This window comes from Zootermopsis nevadensis, unplaced genomic scaffold, assembly GCF_977971745.1.
Source record: "Zootermopsis nevadensis isolate Lab colony 2312 unplaced genomic scaffold, Znev_1.0 Znev_ptg000002l, whole genome shotgun sequence".
Taxonomy (NCBI): Eukaryota; Metazoa; Arthropoda; class Insecta; order Blattodea; family Termopsidae; genus Zootermopsis; species Zootermopsis nevadensis.
The window spans coordinates 5,964,973-5,982,601 of NW_028259134.1; the positions used below are offsets into that span (position 1 = coordinate 5,964,973).

The following is a 17,629-nucleotide window of genomic DNA, read 5'->3' on the forward strand; positions in this document are numbered from 1 at the left end:
AGGCAGATAGATAATAGGAAGGGACAGAAAGTCCCTCAAGGAATCTATGACATTGTCAATATAAAGTGGAACATAATTTGTCAAAGGAAGACAGAAATGTTCACACACCATAAGAGATGTCAACGTCACAAAGCAAACGAATCCAACTTATCCAAGTGTGAACTAACCAAAACTAACCTGACACATATCGTCATGACGCTGACACAAAATTCAGAACAAAGTGAAGAGACGACCCTCAGGACGCCACACGACACCGAGCGCCGCGACATCTTGATCCGACACCAACAGGTTTCAGAATACAGGAAAGACGGGCCTTGGAACGCTGCAGAACAGTGCCATATCTAACTGACGCCAACTCAAGAACCCAAATAAAGCGACGACGAGCATTGGGACACCATACTACAAAATCTCAAATTAGGTAAAGACGAGATTCGACACTAAAGGACTCCGACACAAGAGTCACATTATGCTGGCGCTGGATGTCTATTGTCCTGATGCCAGCCCAAGATTCCAAAAATGTGAAGAAGACCTTTGACTTCACATAATGCTGAACATCAAGATTTGGTCAGTTGTATTTTTCTCCAATCTCATAATCTTGTCTGTGCTTCACTTCATCATGCCACCTCTTTCTTAGTTTCTTCCATTTAATCTTAAAAAGGGGATTTACTGATTTTAGGGTAAGGCACTACACTCTATGCAAATAGCTACAGTTTGAAGACTAGCAGGGTTTGTGTGAACTTGTATTGCACACTTTCCCTAATTATAACTTCTGACAAAGTCAGCCTGGGAAGCACCATATCATCACCACAATTCAGAGACCACATAATACTGCAGGTCCATCAGCTATCACCATCGTATCAATGATTAAAATAAGCCCTGCATTGCGAGAACTTCCACCTTTCATCATACCTGGATGGTGAAGGTCAGAAAATCACCAAGACTTCAAAAAAAAAAAAGCAGAAAAGTGTTCAAATTTCCTCCTCCCTCAAGAAATATAAAATTTGGATTTCTTTGTATAGTGCAGGGGTCGTCAACCTGGTCTTTACCGCCCACTAGTGGGCGATTCAATTTTTCATGGTGGGCGGTGTAGGGTTTTTGTCCATTGTTACAAATTTGGTTCTTCCTCCATATATCAAATACATTGCTAACAACTTCGCCAGTTTGACTTTTTAAAATATGCTTTTGCAATTTACTTTTGAATTCCATTTCTAAACTTTAAATATAGATAATAATTCACCGAACACTACTCGAAGTATACTCGTGGACGAGGGAGCAACGAATGAGCTCCGTATCAAAGGCACGAGTATAGTGCGCATAACGAGGGCGGGGCTTACCACCAGCCATCACTCAGTCTTTGAGCTGTACCTCTTTCATGGTGGTGGGCGGTAGGGAAATTTTACCATTACCAAAGATACAAAAGTGGGCGGTAGGTATAAAAAGGTTGACAACCCCTGGTATAGTGGAATCCTTGTTTACCTTTTAAGGACCAGTGGTCAATATAGCAGCAAGGAAATGTTCATTTATGGTTACTCTGGTTCTCCATTTAATATTGCTTTCAATACAGACTTCCATTTTCCCCCCTAGGAAGAGTAAATTTTTTTAGGAAAATGGTGAAGGATTTGAAGAATTCCGTCTTCTGGGTTGTTGTGCTGTGTAGTCTGGTCGATGTTAACCAACGTTTCAGAGGTCATACTGCCCCCGTCATCAGGGCGATGAATGTGCCTACAACCCAGAAGACGGAATTCTTCATACTCACCGCTGTGAAGACCTCAAATCTTACACGGTGAAGGATTTCTTTAATGGGTGGTATAAAAACATAAGTAGCTTCATGGTTCACTGTTTATCGAACTGGGTTCTAATTACTTCACTACAGAATATGCAACACTTTTCAACAAATAATTTAAAACATCAATTGGGAACACTTTTTCTTCTAATAGTCATGTTACAATTTCCATATATATATGTTTTTATGTCAGTATCATTCAATTTCAGTCAGGCAACTCCAATCTGTGTGGTATTTACAATACCGAAAGGTAAAAAAAAATTAACATACTGTAACACCAAAAAGCTATTCATCTATCCTTGTCCAGCCTTCATTACATTTCACTTGGCTTTGCCCTGTGCAGCCACTGCTTCCATCGCTTTCTTCACCGTTTCTGGATCTCCCAGGAACTTCATGGACACAACAGGTTTTAAGTCGGCATCCAGCTCATACACAAACGGAATACCAGTTGGAAGATTCAAACCCATTATAGCTTCATCAGACAAACCTGAAAATTACCAATGTAAAATTATAATAAATATTTAACCCTCACTTTCAAAATGAAATTACACCTCACTTCATTCACAGCTCAGAAGAACCTTTCTTTTTCTCATTCTCGGCCCCACAGAACATTGGCTCTCTCCGTCCGATCTTCACTTACTGCATTATTGCAAATGAATCATATTACATATTTCACACAACACACAGTAACTTAATTCATCCTTTTATTTTCAGTGTTCATGATATTGAAATACGGCTGAACTAAAAGTTGATAATATTAAACGTACAAAATTTTAAAGTGTTCTTCATGCTGTATTGTAATTGAAGAAGCACCATGATGCCATCACCAATGATCACAGTATGTATGTGCATGAAATATTTCAATTGCTGAACATGGTTAATTCCCTTCAATCTCTAGATGACTAAGCCATGGTGGTTCAACATGTCTGGTGTGAAAGAAAAGGCAGCTACCAAAATGTAGGGTAAGTTATCTTAAGTTTAGATTTTGACGTCTGGTTTATGTAAGCTGACAACTGCAAATAAATTCAGTTCAATATGATTAAAAAACACAAACCAACCACAGAACCCTTCACAAGTTACAAAAAAATTTTACCATCCAGATGCTTGACAATTCCTCTTAAACTGTTGCCATGAGCAGCAATCAATATCTGCTTTCCTTCCTTTATTTGGGGAACAATGACATTATTCCAATATGGCAACGTCCGCTGTATTGTGAGTTTGAGAGATTCAAACATTGGGAATTCTTCGAGCTTAGGCTCCTTGGCATATCTTGGATCCTTCACAATTTTATCATAATAAGGATGGTTCTCTTCCATAGGAGGAGGTGGTACATCAAAACTACGTCGCCATATCTTAACCTGGAACGAAAGAAGTCGACTAATTTTGTATTAGTCACTGAATTATCCATATTATCTTTTGTCAAGTAAAAGATTTATCAACAAAGTAATAGTCAGTGCTTTGTCATGTTTATGAGCTTTTGTCATCAGTGTACTGCAGCGTGTGCTGTCTATGTCAAACCAGCGGATCACTAAAGATCAACTCTGGAGTTAAAATTCAGCCAGCAGTCATGTAGTACAGGGGCTTGCATTCCTATTCATGTATAATTAATGTTAATGAATGATTATCTCAACAGATATCAAAACTGATTTATCTTTCTTCAGGGAGTGACACAAGGAACCAAAACTTCATGAAAGAGCCACAGCTACACAGGAAGACAATTAATGGTGCAGTAGCTACCATGACAAAGACAAGTATAGACGGTGGTCTACGGGGTTGTAGCTCCATGCAGTCTCTTGGTTGTATACCAAAGAAGGATCATACTGCCTCCACCTTCAGGACCTATCTTGTGTCCTGAAAAGTAATCTTTTGTGCTGATCCAGACATGACTCCAATTCCCCTCCTCATTCTATGGCTCTGACTGGCCAACTTTGCCAGCCTGATCCTACATAAACCACCGACTTCCAAACACTCCCCGCTTCAGCCCTGTTCCTCTGAAATACTTGTATACAGCAACACAGAAGACCATCATCTATATTCATATTGCTGCAAAAACCTCAAAACCTACAAAAAAAAAAAAAGATTTATTGGTTTTACAGTTCAGTGCTAAGTTCAAACTGACTCTTTTCTGAAAAATACCAACGGTTACAAGCACCAGATGTTGAGCAAACATGACATAATCACCCAAACTAACCTGCTCCTCCCCATATTTGGCAGCAGTTTCAGCCTTATTTAAACCAGTCAGTCCACCGTAGTGCCGCTCATTAAGCCTCCATGACTTCTCAACAGGCAAATCAGTTTGTCCAGTTTCTTTCAGAATAGCTTCTAATGTTTTCTGTGCTCTTGTGAGTACTGAAGTGTGGGCTATATCAAACTTATAGTTTTCCTTTTTCAAGGCCTGGCCTGCAGACACAGCTTCTTCTTTACCTGGAAACAAATCAGGTAACTTTCAAATAAGTGTTCAAAGTTAATATGTGGTTCTTATATAGTTTTAGTCTGTCCACTTCTTGAAGAGTTGACATTTGGGGCCTGAAAGGCAACATAAAGAATAAGGATCACTATGATTTGTCTAAATCACATGCCTAGGGAATTTCTGAGGAACTTGCATTCTAAATTCACAGTAAGACAGAACGATCTGTAAAAATATGACATTTCAAACAGCATTTGTGCAATATTAGAAACTGTAAGCAATGGGTGTTGCCTCCCCATCTCTTCCACTCTGCCCCTCTCATATTTCATACAGGACTTGTAAGAGATGTAAATATCTCTTTCCACCGGCACCATCTAAAACTGTGGCATTGCCAACTGTCACAATACAGTTCTATCAGAAACTACTGGCTGTTTCAGATTCCACACAATAATCCTCCCAAGATGACAAAAGCCTATGATGATAATTGAGATACTGAAAGGGACATAATGTCATTTAGATGAACTGTGTACAATTATTTGGTTGGATTTTATCAACCACTGAAGATGGTTCACTTTCCACAATATTATGGTTATAAATTAAAAGAACTAAGCACACAGTGTGCAGTAATGCCCTCCTGATGCCACTGATAAAATAAATGGCAACTAATCAGTCTCAGTTGAAGTATACACACAGACCATATCCCTCATGTGTGTGTAGTGTAGAGGTCAACACTGTTGGTATTATTAGTACTTGGAATCTCACTTCATCAAAATCTTATAAACTGCCTTCTTCAGCCAATATATTGTTGGAGGAGGGAACATGAGCATATATGCTGATGGGTAAGTGAACAGTGAGGATGTACAAAACACTGAACATAATGTTGGCAGTTAATTATCAAAACCTTGTACCTGACACTTTCAATGAAAAGTTCTTAGTATCCTGTGATTTTAAAAGGATTAAAAATAAGTTTAGAATGGGAAGTCTTGAGAGAAACACTGCTCATGTGTTAAGAACTTACCAATTTTAGTACTGTGTGATTATGAACAGTAAACTGAAAGACTGCAGTGTCCATTCGCTAGCAAGTTTTTGTAAAAGCCACAGAAACTCTTTAAGGTGGCAAGTCCTGGTACAGATTTAAATTGGATACTATTTGAATCTGTCACTGGAACAACTTCCACAGTTTTTTATAATCACAACTTGCATACAGTGAGGAATAATACTACGAAATAACCAAACTCCCAGCAAATTGACACGCAGGTATCGTGTTCAAACATCGGTCTGGAGACCGGCAATCCTGCCTGAGTTTTTCGAGGTTTTCCTCTGTCTCTCTAGGAAAATGCCGGGATAGTACCTAAAATCAGGTCACGATAGCTTCCTTTCATATACTTTCGAATTCATTATTCATTAATCATAGTGTCATTTAATGTTAAATATAAGAACTACTGACGTCGTCAAATAAACCACGGCAATTCATAACGTTAAAGACTATGAAACAGGCACAATAATACAACAATATTACCTATGTCGCTCAAATTTGCATCATACCAGCCACAAAACAGGTTTAACTTGTTCCATTCACTTTCTCCATGTCTTACCATAACAATCTTGTATTTGGACATTTTACTTTCAAATTTCAAATGAAGTGACTTCCCAAGAACCGTGCAACTTCAAGTGACCGGTCTGACTTTGATACAAGGTCGTCGTGTGTGTTCTAAAATTGGATATAGGTTACATTGTGGTAATCGTCAGTAACATATCAGATCATTGCTTCATAGATGTGGATGATGTTATTATTCAAATAAATGAAACTCGTCAGTGTGTCTCTAATTGGACTTAGTCAACCAATTTGAAATGTCAAAGTTATAATGTGCACAGATAACAGGAATGTTGGTCGCAATCTTAATTTTACGTCAACAGATTATTATTCAGAAACTCTCAAGGAAGGTGGTGTCAAGCAAGCGATAATTCCGGTTCTTATTTGATAGGCTGTTTGTACTAAAGTGTTTTGTTAAAGATTCATATTATTTATTATTGCACAGAAAGAGAATGTTTTAGAATGTTGTTAAAGTAGCTTCGTATTGTATGGTGTACAATGTTGCGTTCAGATATGAAAGTCGAAGATGCCGGCTTAGAAGTGTCCTGTTCTTGGGAAGTCGCAAACAAAAAATGTATAAGCAATACGGTTACTTTGGGCACAAGTTTTATAAGAGGAAAAAAGTAAGAAAACTGATTACATTTAACTGTTTACAGTGGTACACAGTTAACGTTATCCTAAAGTACTCTGAATATTATTTATATTAAGTTCAGAATGTTTTCATTCTTCTCTCATGTAGGTTAAGTGGCAGTAGGTTATCACAGTGCCGAATGAGTTAAAGACAAATGTTTAAAAGCTTCACTGTGGCAGAAATGATTGTAATATTATGTAATTATTTTCATGTCTATCTACCTTTCTTCATTTCTGATATGATGAGAGAATTCACCAGATTTGTAGACAGAATGGAGTAATGATTCAGTCAACAACATTTTAAATTATAGCGTCCCAAAATTTAAACGGGGATAATTTATATAAAATTTTCTATCAGTTATACGAAAAGTAGTTGATTGGTGAATTCAGTAACATGTAATTTGCTTTCATTGAGAATATTGAACTAATTCTTGTTATGTGATGTCTTACCTTCAGCCAGACATAATGTTAAATTTTGTATTGTATGTTTTTATAGGGAAGACCTAGAAAATATAGTAAGCTTGGATACCTGCATTCTTTTGAAAAACCAAGATGATGCATCGTGTTACTTGAAACTGAAACTCAGTTTGATAAAAGTTTGGCAAATAAAGACGGTAGCCATTGTATCTGAGGTGAGAATATTTAAGTATCAATAAACTTACATTACATTAACAAGTCTGAAAGTTAAGTAGCATTTAACATCTTTGTAGATGTAGGAAGTGAATATGTACTGAAATTATTAACATTCAATTTGCAGTCTTTATCATTCTGCCTTATCCTGAAACTTACGATTATATTTTTGTATATTTTTGGTTTGTTGAACAACTACAAGAAGGCTTTGCTTTCTTTTCACTGTTTTGAGTAGAGTAGAATTAATTTACATTCCATAGATCCTTAATAGTACAAGCCAGCAACTACGCTCCATCCTTTACCTGATGCCATAATGTATGAGAGATGAGGTAAACAGTACCCTGACTCTTCCTCTGGTGACACATGAGGTGGTGACTCTGTACTACTTGTTCTATAAACATTGAACTTACAGCGGAATTTATTTTAGTGTTATGTACATTTGTTCTGCATCCACTTATTACTACTTTGTAAACACGACTCCTTTCACAAAAAATTAACAGCAGAATAATTTGTTAACATCACAGTACATAACATGTTAGTTGGAATGATTGAGACCAATGTTCACAGAATGATCAGTAGACAGCCTTTGCCATCCCAAGATGCAGCTGTACCCCTGATGCTTCAAAATAGAAAGGCAGTTTTGCTCTATAAAGAATATTACTAAGCTTATGCCTAATGATAAAGGTTGATAGGTTTATTTATTCCTATACTTTAGCAAAAGACTTGTACAGTGGCAGCTTTCTCAATATAATACGTTTAAAACAATGAAAGTACTGCATATGTGTTCTGTTCTGGTTAACGGCTCTCTTGTACTCACTGGCCAACACTCCATATCCTGGTGCTTATTCTGTGTCTTAAACACTGCTGAATCAGGTATAGGGGCTGGATATTCTGTCAGCAGCAGACTCAAATTTTATACTGTTCTTGTTGTTTTTAATGACTTTAGAAAGACATATCTCATATAATTATAGCCAAGGGATGAAGCGGCAGTGTTGATAGAGAAGGTTTTTGACAAAATTGGCAAAGATGAGTAAGCACGCAAATGTTGAATTTGTCAGCCTTGTGAAGTTCATGACAAGCCTCAGAAGAGCAGACGGGAGAAAAGCGTAAATCTGGGACTTGAACATGTACTTTTTATTGCTGACAAATCCCACATTATTGTAATAGATATAAAATTAAGCTTTTGCATTATTGGCAGTCAAGTGCTGGATGGGAGAGGTAATCTTGGTACTTGTTGGTTATCGGGGCACAAAACAGAAGAGTCGAATATCTGGACTTGGATTTGATGGAAAACTGCGTATGCGTATCAGTATACCCATATACTTTTTCAGTTACATATTTTGTTATTTTGAATTTCTGACTGATGAATGCCTCCTCTCTGGAGGATTATCTTATGGACATTGAACACATCATTGGAATGCATTGCAAGTGTTTAACTGTTCTTTTGCTGAACCCATAATTGAACTACAGTATTGCAGAAGACACAGCTTTAATTCCATCAGTTCTGTGCTTGCATTTGAGTTCTGACTTTGTTAACAGAAATGGATTTTTTTTTGCGATGGGGAAGCGAAAATTGGTGTAATAAACTTTAGAAAATGTTATCGAGGCTGAGGTGTAATGTGCAATGCATGGGAGTGGGCTTCAAAAGATTATTATTGTCATTAATTCTTAATTCAAGTAAGCCTACAGTAGTTAGTGTATGTAAGTAAATAGATTATATTGTCATTAGACGACAATCTGATTTTTCTCTCTCCCTCTATCTTGGACACCTCTGTAAGTTGGACATATTTTCGTGGAACCCCAAGTGTCCAACTTAGAGAGGTTTTACTGTAATTATATGTTGATGTGAGTGTGAGTTGATTTGTTTATTTACAGGCAAGAATAATTGAAGTATATGGAAAATGTGAAGAGTACATGACAACTTGTCATGCCGAGTTTTTTGATGAATGTGAGGATATGTCAGTATACATAGCAGAAGCTGAACTGTCCCAGCCATCTTCTGAATGTACCCTGAAGGTAATTTTTGGTACTCTGGGGAGCTCTCAACCTTTTCTTCATGACACCTTACTTCATTGTCATATACTGTCTTAACATATTGAAAGCATCTATTTAATTTATTTCTTTGGAGATTTCAATTATAAAATACTAGAAAACTGTCATGTTAGGCACCTTGACAAATGAAAAATTTCTGTGCAATAAGGGAAAGAAACAAAGGTAAAGGCAGTTTATAATACAGATGATGTTTTGCTTTTCTGAACATTGTGACGGCAGGGAAAACAAGTTTGTCAACAGACAGTGGAAAATGTTTCACATATGTAAATCTTTGTTGCAAGGTAAGCAATGGAAATTTGAACAAAATCTGCCAAACAGATGCATGTTATACACCGTGTTTCAAAAGTAGCTTTACAACTTTGCAGGAGAATATAAATTTATTTAAAGGATGTGCGCAATATTTTTAAATGCACAAATTTAGCCAAGCACATCAAGTTTCATGCACATAAACTGTAGTATGTAGTTAATGTGTTTTGCGCCCTCAGCAAAGATAAAGTGTACGGCCCCTTCTCTTTCATGGAGAAGACCATTACCGGCATTGTGTATCTGGACATGCTCCAACAGTTCCTCATTCCTCAACTTGACGAAGATGACTAGGATGAACGCATTCACTTTCATCAAGACAGTGCACCCCCTCATTACCTCGGAGAAGTGCGCGAGTACCTCAACAACCGTTTCCCAGGTCGGTGGATTGGTCGGGCCGCACCAATAGCACGGCCACCTCCTTCCCCGGATCTAACACTTTTAGATTTTTCTTCTTGGGATTTGTTAAAGATGTGGCCGAACTCGAATTACCGATGCAGTTGCTGAAGTGACACCGGAGATGCTACACCTCGTGTGGCAAGAAATTGACTACAGATGGGATATCTAACAAATGGAAGTCACATTGAACCATAAAAGTCTGATGGACATAAAACTTGCAGTGTTTGACTACATTTCTATCTTCTGAAATTATATGTTTCTCCTATCAGTTCACCAATATCTCGCCCTCAAGTTGTAAAACTACTTTTGAAACACACTGTATTAAAAGAATATGCACAATGCAAATTGGTTTGTTAGTAACAGGCAAATTGTTGAGGATTTGGGACTCCCATTTTTTGCTGACCACATCAGAGGCATGTCTGAGAGGTTCAATGCGAAGTTTGTTGATGTGGGGAACCCTTTAGTTTGGCAGCTTGAAAAGAACTTGCCACCTAAATGTTGTCTTATGTCACTCACGGTTATCTGAGGATTCCTGATGCTCAGCCTATAAGAAGTCAGCATAGTGATTAGTAACTCTGTTCAGTCATCGTGAGGTTTTCATTAATTTTCTTCAAGTGTGGGGGCAAATGCTAGCAGGTTACAATTTAAAAGGGACATGGTCTTCTTCCCTCAATCATGGACATTCAGCCAAAGTGATTAACCCTTCTCTCCCCCCTCCCACCCCATTTGCAGAGATATTCAACCAGTATGATCCAAACCTTTCTGGACTCAACCTCAAGGTGTCTAACTAGTTGGTTCATTAAACACAGTGCATGCTCACCCTGAAGATGGCAACTGCAGTGTTTGTCAAAATATGGGAAACTTGTGATGTGGCTGATCCCCAAAAGCCAAAAATTTAAAGATTGCTGTCTTCTGGGTTGTTTAGCCGTGTAGCCCTGATGACGGAGACAACATGACCTCTGAAACGTTGCTAGACATCTACCAGACTTCACGGTGCAGTAACCCAGAAGACGGCAGCAATCTTCATACTCACCGCTGTGAAAACAATAAAATTTTACAAGGATATAAAGTTATACAGACAACCATGTGGATGCTTCTGGGAATTTCATCAGGCAAGGAAAGTTCAAGCGCGAGATTGAGAGATTCATTTGTGCAGTGGTTCACAGTGAAGTAATGAAGCATTCATGTGCTGCTGGTTGCATTGTAGTCAGTTCTGTGTCATATGCTTATATGGCAGGGTATATACAAGCAGGAAGGATGTAGGTAGTAGTTGGATTATTCGTTGTTTTTCTCTAAATATTGCAGTGTATATAATTTCAAATTGCTTTCAAGTCTTTCTTTGATTTTGGCAACTTGTGCTGCACTATTTTGGCAATTTGGCGCAGGATGACCTTTGAGTTTCATCTCAAGGTCCATGTGCTACAGTTGCCCATACCTGAGCTAAGTGTTTGTATTTGTTTCAGTTTGCTCGATTAAAAAGGAAGGATCAGATGTGGCTATATGGGATCCATGTTACAATTGAGAAAGCAGAATCTTTTATTTCACCACATTTGTCAGTAAACTTTCATAATGTGAACAGAATTCTGAAAGATTCAAGCCATCAGCTGACAGAGAAGGCTGAAAAATGCAAGAAATTTTTTCAGCTTTATGGTCCATTTCTGGATACCAGTAAAACTCAGATAAAGGGTCCAGATCCTCAAATTCTTATGAAGATATTTGAATCTGAATATCTTGCACAACAAACTCCACTGAGTGCTAGAGCCAAGAGTGTTTCAAAATGTCTCACAGAAATATTTCCTGGACTTTCAACACCAATGAAAGAGACGCCTGAAAGTGACGGTGAAGCCTGTTTCACAAATGACATTGGATGTAGCAAAGAAATGGACATTTCTTTGAAATTGGTGCATAGTTTAGATGCCTTGAAACATCACATCGATCAGAGGTTTAGTGAATGTGAGAGACAGATTGCTGTTAAAGTTGAAGAGAAGCTGATGGAATTAGAAAGGAAACAGAATGAAAAATTGGATTCCATAATGAAATGTGTAGAAGACCTAAGGAGTGCTCTGAACATCAGAGGTCCTGAAGGATAATTTATGTAGGCTGAAGGTGTTGGTATGCTTTGTCATTCCATCAGTTTCCTTGCCTGTTACATGTTAGAAGGCTAGATGAAAGCTTTTTCATTAATCTGTGCTTAAGAGCAGTGTTTCTTAGCCTATGGTACGCGAACCAACGTTGAGTGGTATGCGAACTAAGTAAGAAAGTCAGAAGTTAATACTTACTTGCTTAAGCCGTCCTTTTGAACCTATCAGTATCGAAGGTTAAGAAGTGTCATTTCTTTTTATCCGTTGTTATTCTCTTTCCTTCTGTGAGACTGAGATCTCGCTCCTGCAGGGCATCTGAAACGTCGACAAGCCACTTCTGGCGGGGACGACCTCTTGATCTGCGTCCCTCATCTCTGCCTTTGTGCACTAATTACGGGGCTCTTGTCAACTGGCATTCGCATGAGATGGCCAGACCAGCGTATTGACTCTGCCGGTCCTTTACTCTAAGTGGGGTCATGTCCAGATTCGAATGAATCTTCTGGTTGTGAATGCGATCTCTGCGAGTCTACCCCTCTCCCTTGCGCAGGCAATGCATTTCGGCAGCTTGCAGTCGACTTCGACTTCGCTCGGTCAGGCACCAGGACTCCAAACCGTACATCAGCTGGGAAGGTAGGTGGACTTGCCTTATCGAGTAGAACAGTTGACCAGCTGCTGCAGTACGCTCGTTTATGTCTGTGTCCAGTCTGGGCTCCTTGTGGAAATGGCTTCCGAGATACTTGAAACTGCTGACCTGCTCGAGTGGTTCTCCGGCCAGCCTGATCTGGTGTGCAGTGTCGCTCTTTCAACCACCATGGTCTTGGTCTTTGCTATATTGATTTTAAAACCTCTCGAGCGTAGTTCTTCTTCCCACATGCCAAGATTGTACTCCAACTTCTCAGCACTTTCTGCCACCACAACGATGTCGTCGGCAAATAGCAACTCTGACACGAAAACTGGTCGTAGCTTGTAGTTCTCTATCTTGCATTGTTCAGCCCGTGACTTGTGGTTCTTCGTTACTATGTCCATCAGGGTAATAAAAAATAAAGGACTAAGGTTGCATCCTCATGTTAAACTGCTGTGACTCCAAGTTTCCAGTCCTCACTAGGCTTGAGCTATTATAATAGAGGATTTGGATGGTGGTGGTGTGGGATGTTCTTCTCCTCCAGAGCCCTCCATAGTGCTTGTCTCTGGACCCGATCAAAAGCCTGCTCAAGGTCGATGAATCCTAGGTAAAGCTCCCTGCTGTACTCGATGGCTTTCTCGCAGATAGAGCACTTGGTGAAAATCCAGTCCTGAGTGCTCCTGTTTGGTCTGAACCCTGCTTGCGACTCCTCTAGACTTCACTCCACTCGTGCTCTCAGTCTCACCTCCAGAATTTTGGCATACACCTTCCCTGGTACTGAGAGTAGAGAGATCCCTTAGTGGTTTTGGCACTCTGTTGTCCTCCTTCTTAAAGAGAGGGAGAATGACAGCCAGTGTCCAGTCTTGAGGTACTTTCTTCCATCGCCATGCCAGATTCAGAAGCTCCAGGAACTTGCTCTCTGCCAAAGAACCCATGTACTTCACCATCTCTGGCGTGATGCAGTCGTACCCTGCTGCCTTTCCAAGCTTCATTTTCTGAATAGCTTTATTGAGCTCTCCTGACGTGATGCCCCTGCCAGGATCTTCCAGAGTGAAAGTGTTGTCAGCCTCTACTGCATCGGCTTCTGCACCGTCATTCAGTAGCTCTTTGAAGTGTTCCCGCCACCTTTCCATGATCTGGGTGTCTTGTCGCAACAAGCTGCCACTCTTGTCTTTGACAAACTTAATTGGACACTCCTTTTCTCTCTTCATGGACTTCACGGTTCTGTAAAACAACTTCTGTTTCTCCTTGTGTGCCGACTCCATCTTCTCTCCAAATTCAGCCCAGCTCTTCTCCTTGGCAGCTTTGACTACATCCTTCACCTTTCTATTCTGGATCTTGTATTCTTCTAGGTCTTGGTCAGTTCTCATTGTCAAGTACCTCTTCCACCTCTCTTTCTTCAGCTTTACCTCTTCTGACCACCACACAGTTTTCTTGCTACTTCTACCGCCTACAATTGTTACTCCTCAAACTGTCTTCGCTGCTTTAATCAATCTGTTCTTGAAAGTCTGCCATTGGTTCTTCAGGTCTCCCTTGTTGGCCTCATCCTGCAAAATGCAGGCTACTTCATCTCTGTAAGCTGATCTCACTGCCTCATATCTCAGCTTGTAGCTCCGGATCTTCTCTTTAGTGGGAACTCTTCTCTGAACCCTGGCTCTCACCTCGAGGTCTAGGCTCACTATCTGCAGGAAATGGTCGCTGCTTATCTCTGCTCCTCGGTAGACCCTCGCATCATGGACGCGTCAAAAGTTAATATTAACATTAATAAGTTTTCCCTGAACGCATTTGATTAGTGGTAAATTTAATGTGTTAAATTAGTTTTTGTGGTATGCCAGCAAAAAAGGGTGAGAATGAGCTCAATTGTTTTCAAGGCAATGGGCAAGTCGTTCAAACCAGTTATGATTCCAACTAAGGTTTTCAGATGAAACTGGCCTTATGGGAATGCCAGCTGTATGTTAGTAACTATTCTCACTTTCCAGCGTTAACAGAGGTAAGTGGAAGTGGGATGCGTTCAGAAAAAATATAGTAACTGCATCAGGAGTTTGAGGAATTTAATTACAGATTTTCTGACTTCAAAGCAAGAGAAATATTAATAAAAATCTTCCCTTCTCCATTCATGGTGAAAATTGATGCCACATCAAGAAACCAACAACTAGAATTTGCCAATTTTTGGAGTGACTTAACACTAAAGGAAAAGTGTTGTAGTTCATCACTTACTGATTTCTGTTCAAAATATGTTTATTCCACAAAATACCCTGAAATCAGAACTGAGGCTTTGTTAATGTTGTCATTGTTTGGTGATACGCACTACTCTGAGCAGCTGTTCAGCGTAATGAAGAATGTGAAATGAAGAACTAGGATACATCTCACTGATGAATACTTGGAGGGATGCATGCGAATCACAATAGCAGAAATTGTGTGATAATTTACATATTAAGCAAGCAGAAGCAGCTTCAGGTACCTTACTAATGACTGGTTCATTTAAAGAGAACTGTTGAGTAATGTTTGAACATGTAAGTTAGTAGCATTGTTAATAAACTATGTGTCAATAAGTTGTCATTATTTATTAACTTTGTGGCCCACGAGTCAATAAGAAATGGAGTTCGATAACCGCTGTTGTACAGTTTAGTCATGACTTGAGTTTACATATTAACTGGCAGGCACTAAGGATGAATTGCAGACTGTCATTACATGTAATACATATTTGCATCTTTAAAATAAAAATATAAGCTGTGAAAAATATGGAGTAATTATTATGGTTATTTGTAGAAATATGGTTGCTGTGAATCATTTACTTAAGGTCAATTTTTTGATCTCAAACTGAGTTCAAAGAATTTGGCTTCCACATTGAATGGTTTCTTGACAACTTTAAGTTAACTGGTGGTAATGAAAATGTTGTGGTGCCCTCGGTGGACTAGTGGTTAACGTGCTAGCCACTGGACCCAAGGTTCGTGGGTTCAATCCCGGCGGAGTTTGATGGATTTTTAAGGGTGATAAAAATCGGTAGCACAACTTCCTTCAGAGGGGAAGTAAAGCTGGCGGTCCCATGTCATAGATGTACGGCATGTAAAAGAACCTTACGAGCATGATACGAGATGTTTCACAAACAAAATTCAGTGGCCATTTCTTACCCGTCTCCTGGTTAACTGCTAGATGGCTCTCGCAGTCAGATTAGGATTGAGTAGAAATTGTGCAGTCAGTGGGCTGGTCACTCACTACTTCACAACCAAGACCAAGAAATCTCTGAAAAGGAGGAGGCAAAAACCCAGAACAAGGTTGTAGAGCCGAGAAACAACAACAATGAAAATGTGATGAAATTGGGTTAGTTCATTAAAAATGGACTGTGTGTGAGTGGAACAGTTGTTAAATTTGTATCCTGGAATCTCATATAAAGCAGTGCTTTTTAAAACATTTACTCTGAAACCAGTGAAATTCTGGGTGAGAGGTGCAGAAGTTCCAGACACTTCCTTGTATTTAGCAGTGCCTCTTTCAAACTGCTGAGAATGACTGCATAATGCAGAGGTTATGTGTGTCCATCCATGTTTTATTTTCTAAACTATGGGTTTTATGGAAATTTTATAGGGAACCTAAGTTGTGGGGAAAATTTAATTTTGAAACTCATCAGTGTAATTTAAGTGAACGTGAAATAAAAATATTTACATGTGTCCAACTTCACCACCACATTCTCTGTGTGCCTTCATGGCAAGGCACTTAGACTCGAGCACATATTACAAGGAGGTGCATAGTCATGTACACGCTTGAACTGCTTTACCCCAGCGCCCATCGGATAGGAGGCTGTGTGTGCATCAGAGCTATCCTGTATGTGGTGCAAAAAGAAACATCCTATGCATGCTGTGAAACGACGGAAAATAAAAGTATTGTATAGTAAACAGTTATGTGTTCCACAGGAGCATGGGCAGTGCACAGACAGCTTCTTGTTACTTAGCACAAGAGTCCATAGCTGATGTCCAGAAAACTTAGATTAGGATTGGATGTTTTACTAGCATGTTGTCACTTGATATTTATTCGCGTTACTGCCTGAATCAGTGGTCCCCAACCTTTTTGTGCCTACGGGCACATTTAAGAGTTTTTGAGATCATGGCGGGCACCAACCAATTAACAAAGCCAAATTTTCTTTTCTCTGGACAAATAAGTTATGGACACCAAATAATACACAAAACAACACAACGTTTAATGATACAAGAAACCGTGCAATAAAAAATACGTAGTTTCATAAGTACAATTATTATTACTCAAGTGGGAAGTTAGTGTGATGTTTGGCACTGCATTTCATTGGCCAGTTTTTCAAATTTGGGAGTGTAGGATGATGTTGCTGCTCGCAAACAATCGTCAAGATGGGCGTCAGTGAGTCGAGATCTGTGCTTTGATTTTATAATGTTCGTGGTTGAACGGCCTTCATTATTCAGTATAACCTCTTTCTGTAACAATGTGGGCACCCAAAGAAAGGCTTGGCAGGCCTAAATCTAACCAAAATATGAGTCAAGGATCTAAGGATGCATTGTCAATGCCACTCATACGGAACTGCTGGATGCTAGTTTGTATGTAAACTATGCAGAGACATTGCTGATATCCTGGATGCCTTGACAGGTTCAGGTATGAAGATATGTTCAGCCCATATGGACTTGAATGCAGGCTTTATTATAATACAAATTGAAGAAATGAAAAATATTTCTTCTGATCCTTCTACTCAAGAACATTTTTAATCACTAAATCTTTGAGTGAAAAAAGTTGTGCATAAAATTTCTGTCTATTGTTTTGTTGATACCTGTATTTAAATCAATAATGTATGGTCTGGAAGCTAGCCATATTTTGTTTACTTCTGAATACACTTTAAAATGAACAGCTATTGAAGCTATGTAAATTATTTTTTGGACACATCTCTACTATAAACTACTGAGATATTTTGATGCTTTCAGAGATCAAGTGATATTCTCAGCAAGACTGGGTAGGTGTACTCTTTAGAGTACAGTGATATCCAGGAGGTGTTCATACATTATGTAGGTGGTAGTCATTCCACATCAGTGATATGAGGTAATTGTGTCTTAGGTCATTCTTGCCCTAATGTCAGAAAGGTCTCACTATGAAAAACGCAGCATACATGGATGGG

At 39.1% G+C, this 17,629-nt stretch overlaps 3 protein-coding genes across 3 annotated transcripts; 1 reads left to right on the top strand and 2 right to left on the bottom strand.

Annotated features, from left to right (window-relative positions):
- Positions 1-1,825: 1,825 nt before the first annotated feature.
- On the bottom strand, positions 1,826-5,902 carry Pglym78 (phosphoglyceromutase 78). The gene is made up of 4 exons (XM_022062271.2): positions 5,710-5,902; positions 3,975-4,207; positions 2,877-3,141; positions 1,826-2,270 (listed from the first exon to the last, which is right to left on the bottom strand). The coding sequence occupies exons 1-4, from the start codon at positions 5,807-5,809 to the stop codon at positions 2,104-2,106; spliced, it is 765 nt and encodes a 254-aa protein (XP_021917963.1). The 5' UTR covers positions 5,810-5,902; the 3' UTR covers positions 1,826-2,103.
- Positions 5,903-5,945: 43 nt separating this feature from the next.
- LOC110829004 (uncharacterized) lies at positions 5,946-15,053 on the top strand. Its single transcript, XM_022062270.2, has 4 exons — positions 5,946-6,407; positions 6,911-7,046; positions 8,920-9,060; positions 11,262-15,053. Exons 1-4 carry the CDS (start codon positions 6,283-6,285, stop codon positions 11,886-11,888), a joined length of 1,029 nt encoding a protein of 342 aa, XP_021917962.1. The 5' UTR covers positions 5,946-6,282; the 3' UTR covers positions 11,889-15,053.
- On the bottom strand, positions 13,089-13,871 carry LOC147875042 (uncharacterized). The gene has a single exon (XM_087356951.1). The coding sequence runs from the start codon at positions 13,869-13,871 to the stop codon at positions 13,089-13,091; it is 783 nt and encodes a 260-aa protein (XP_087213077.1).
- Positions 15,054-17,629: the final 2,576 nt, after the last annotated feature.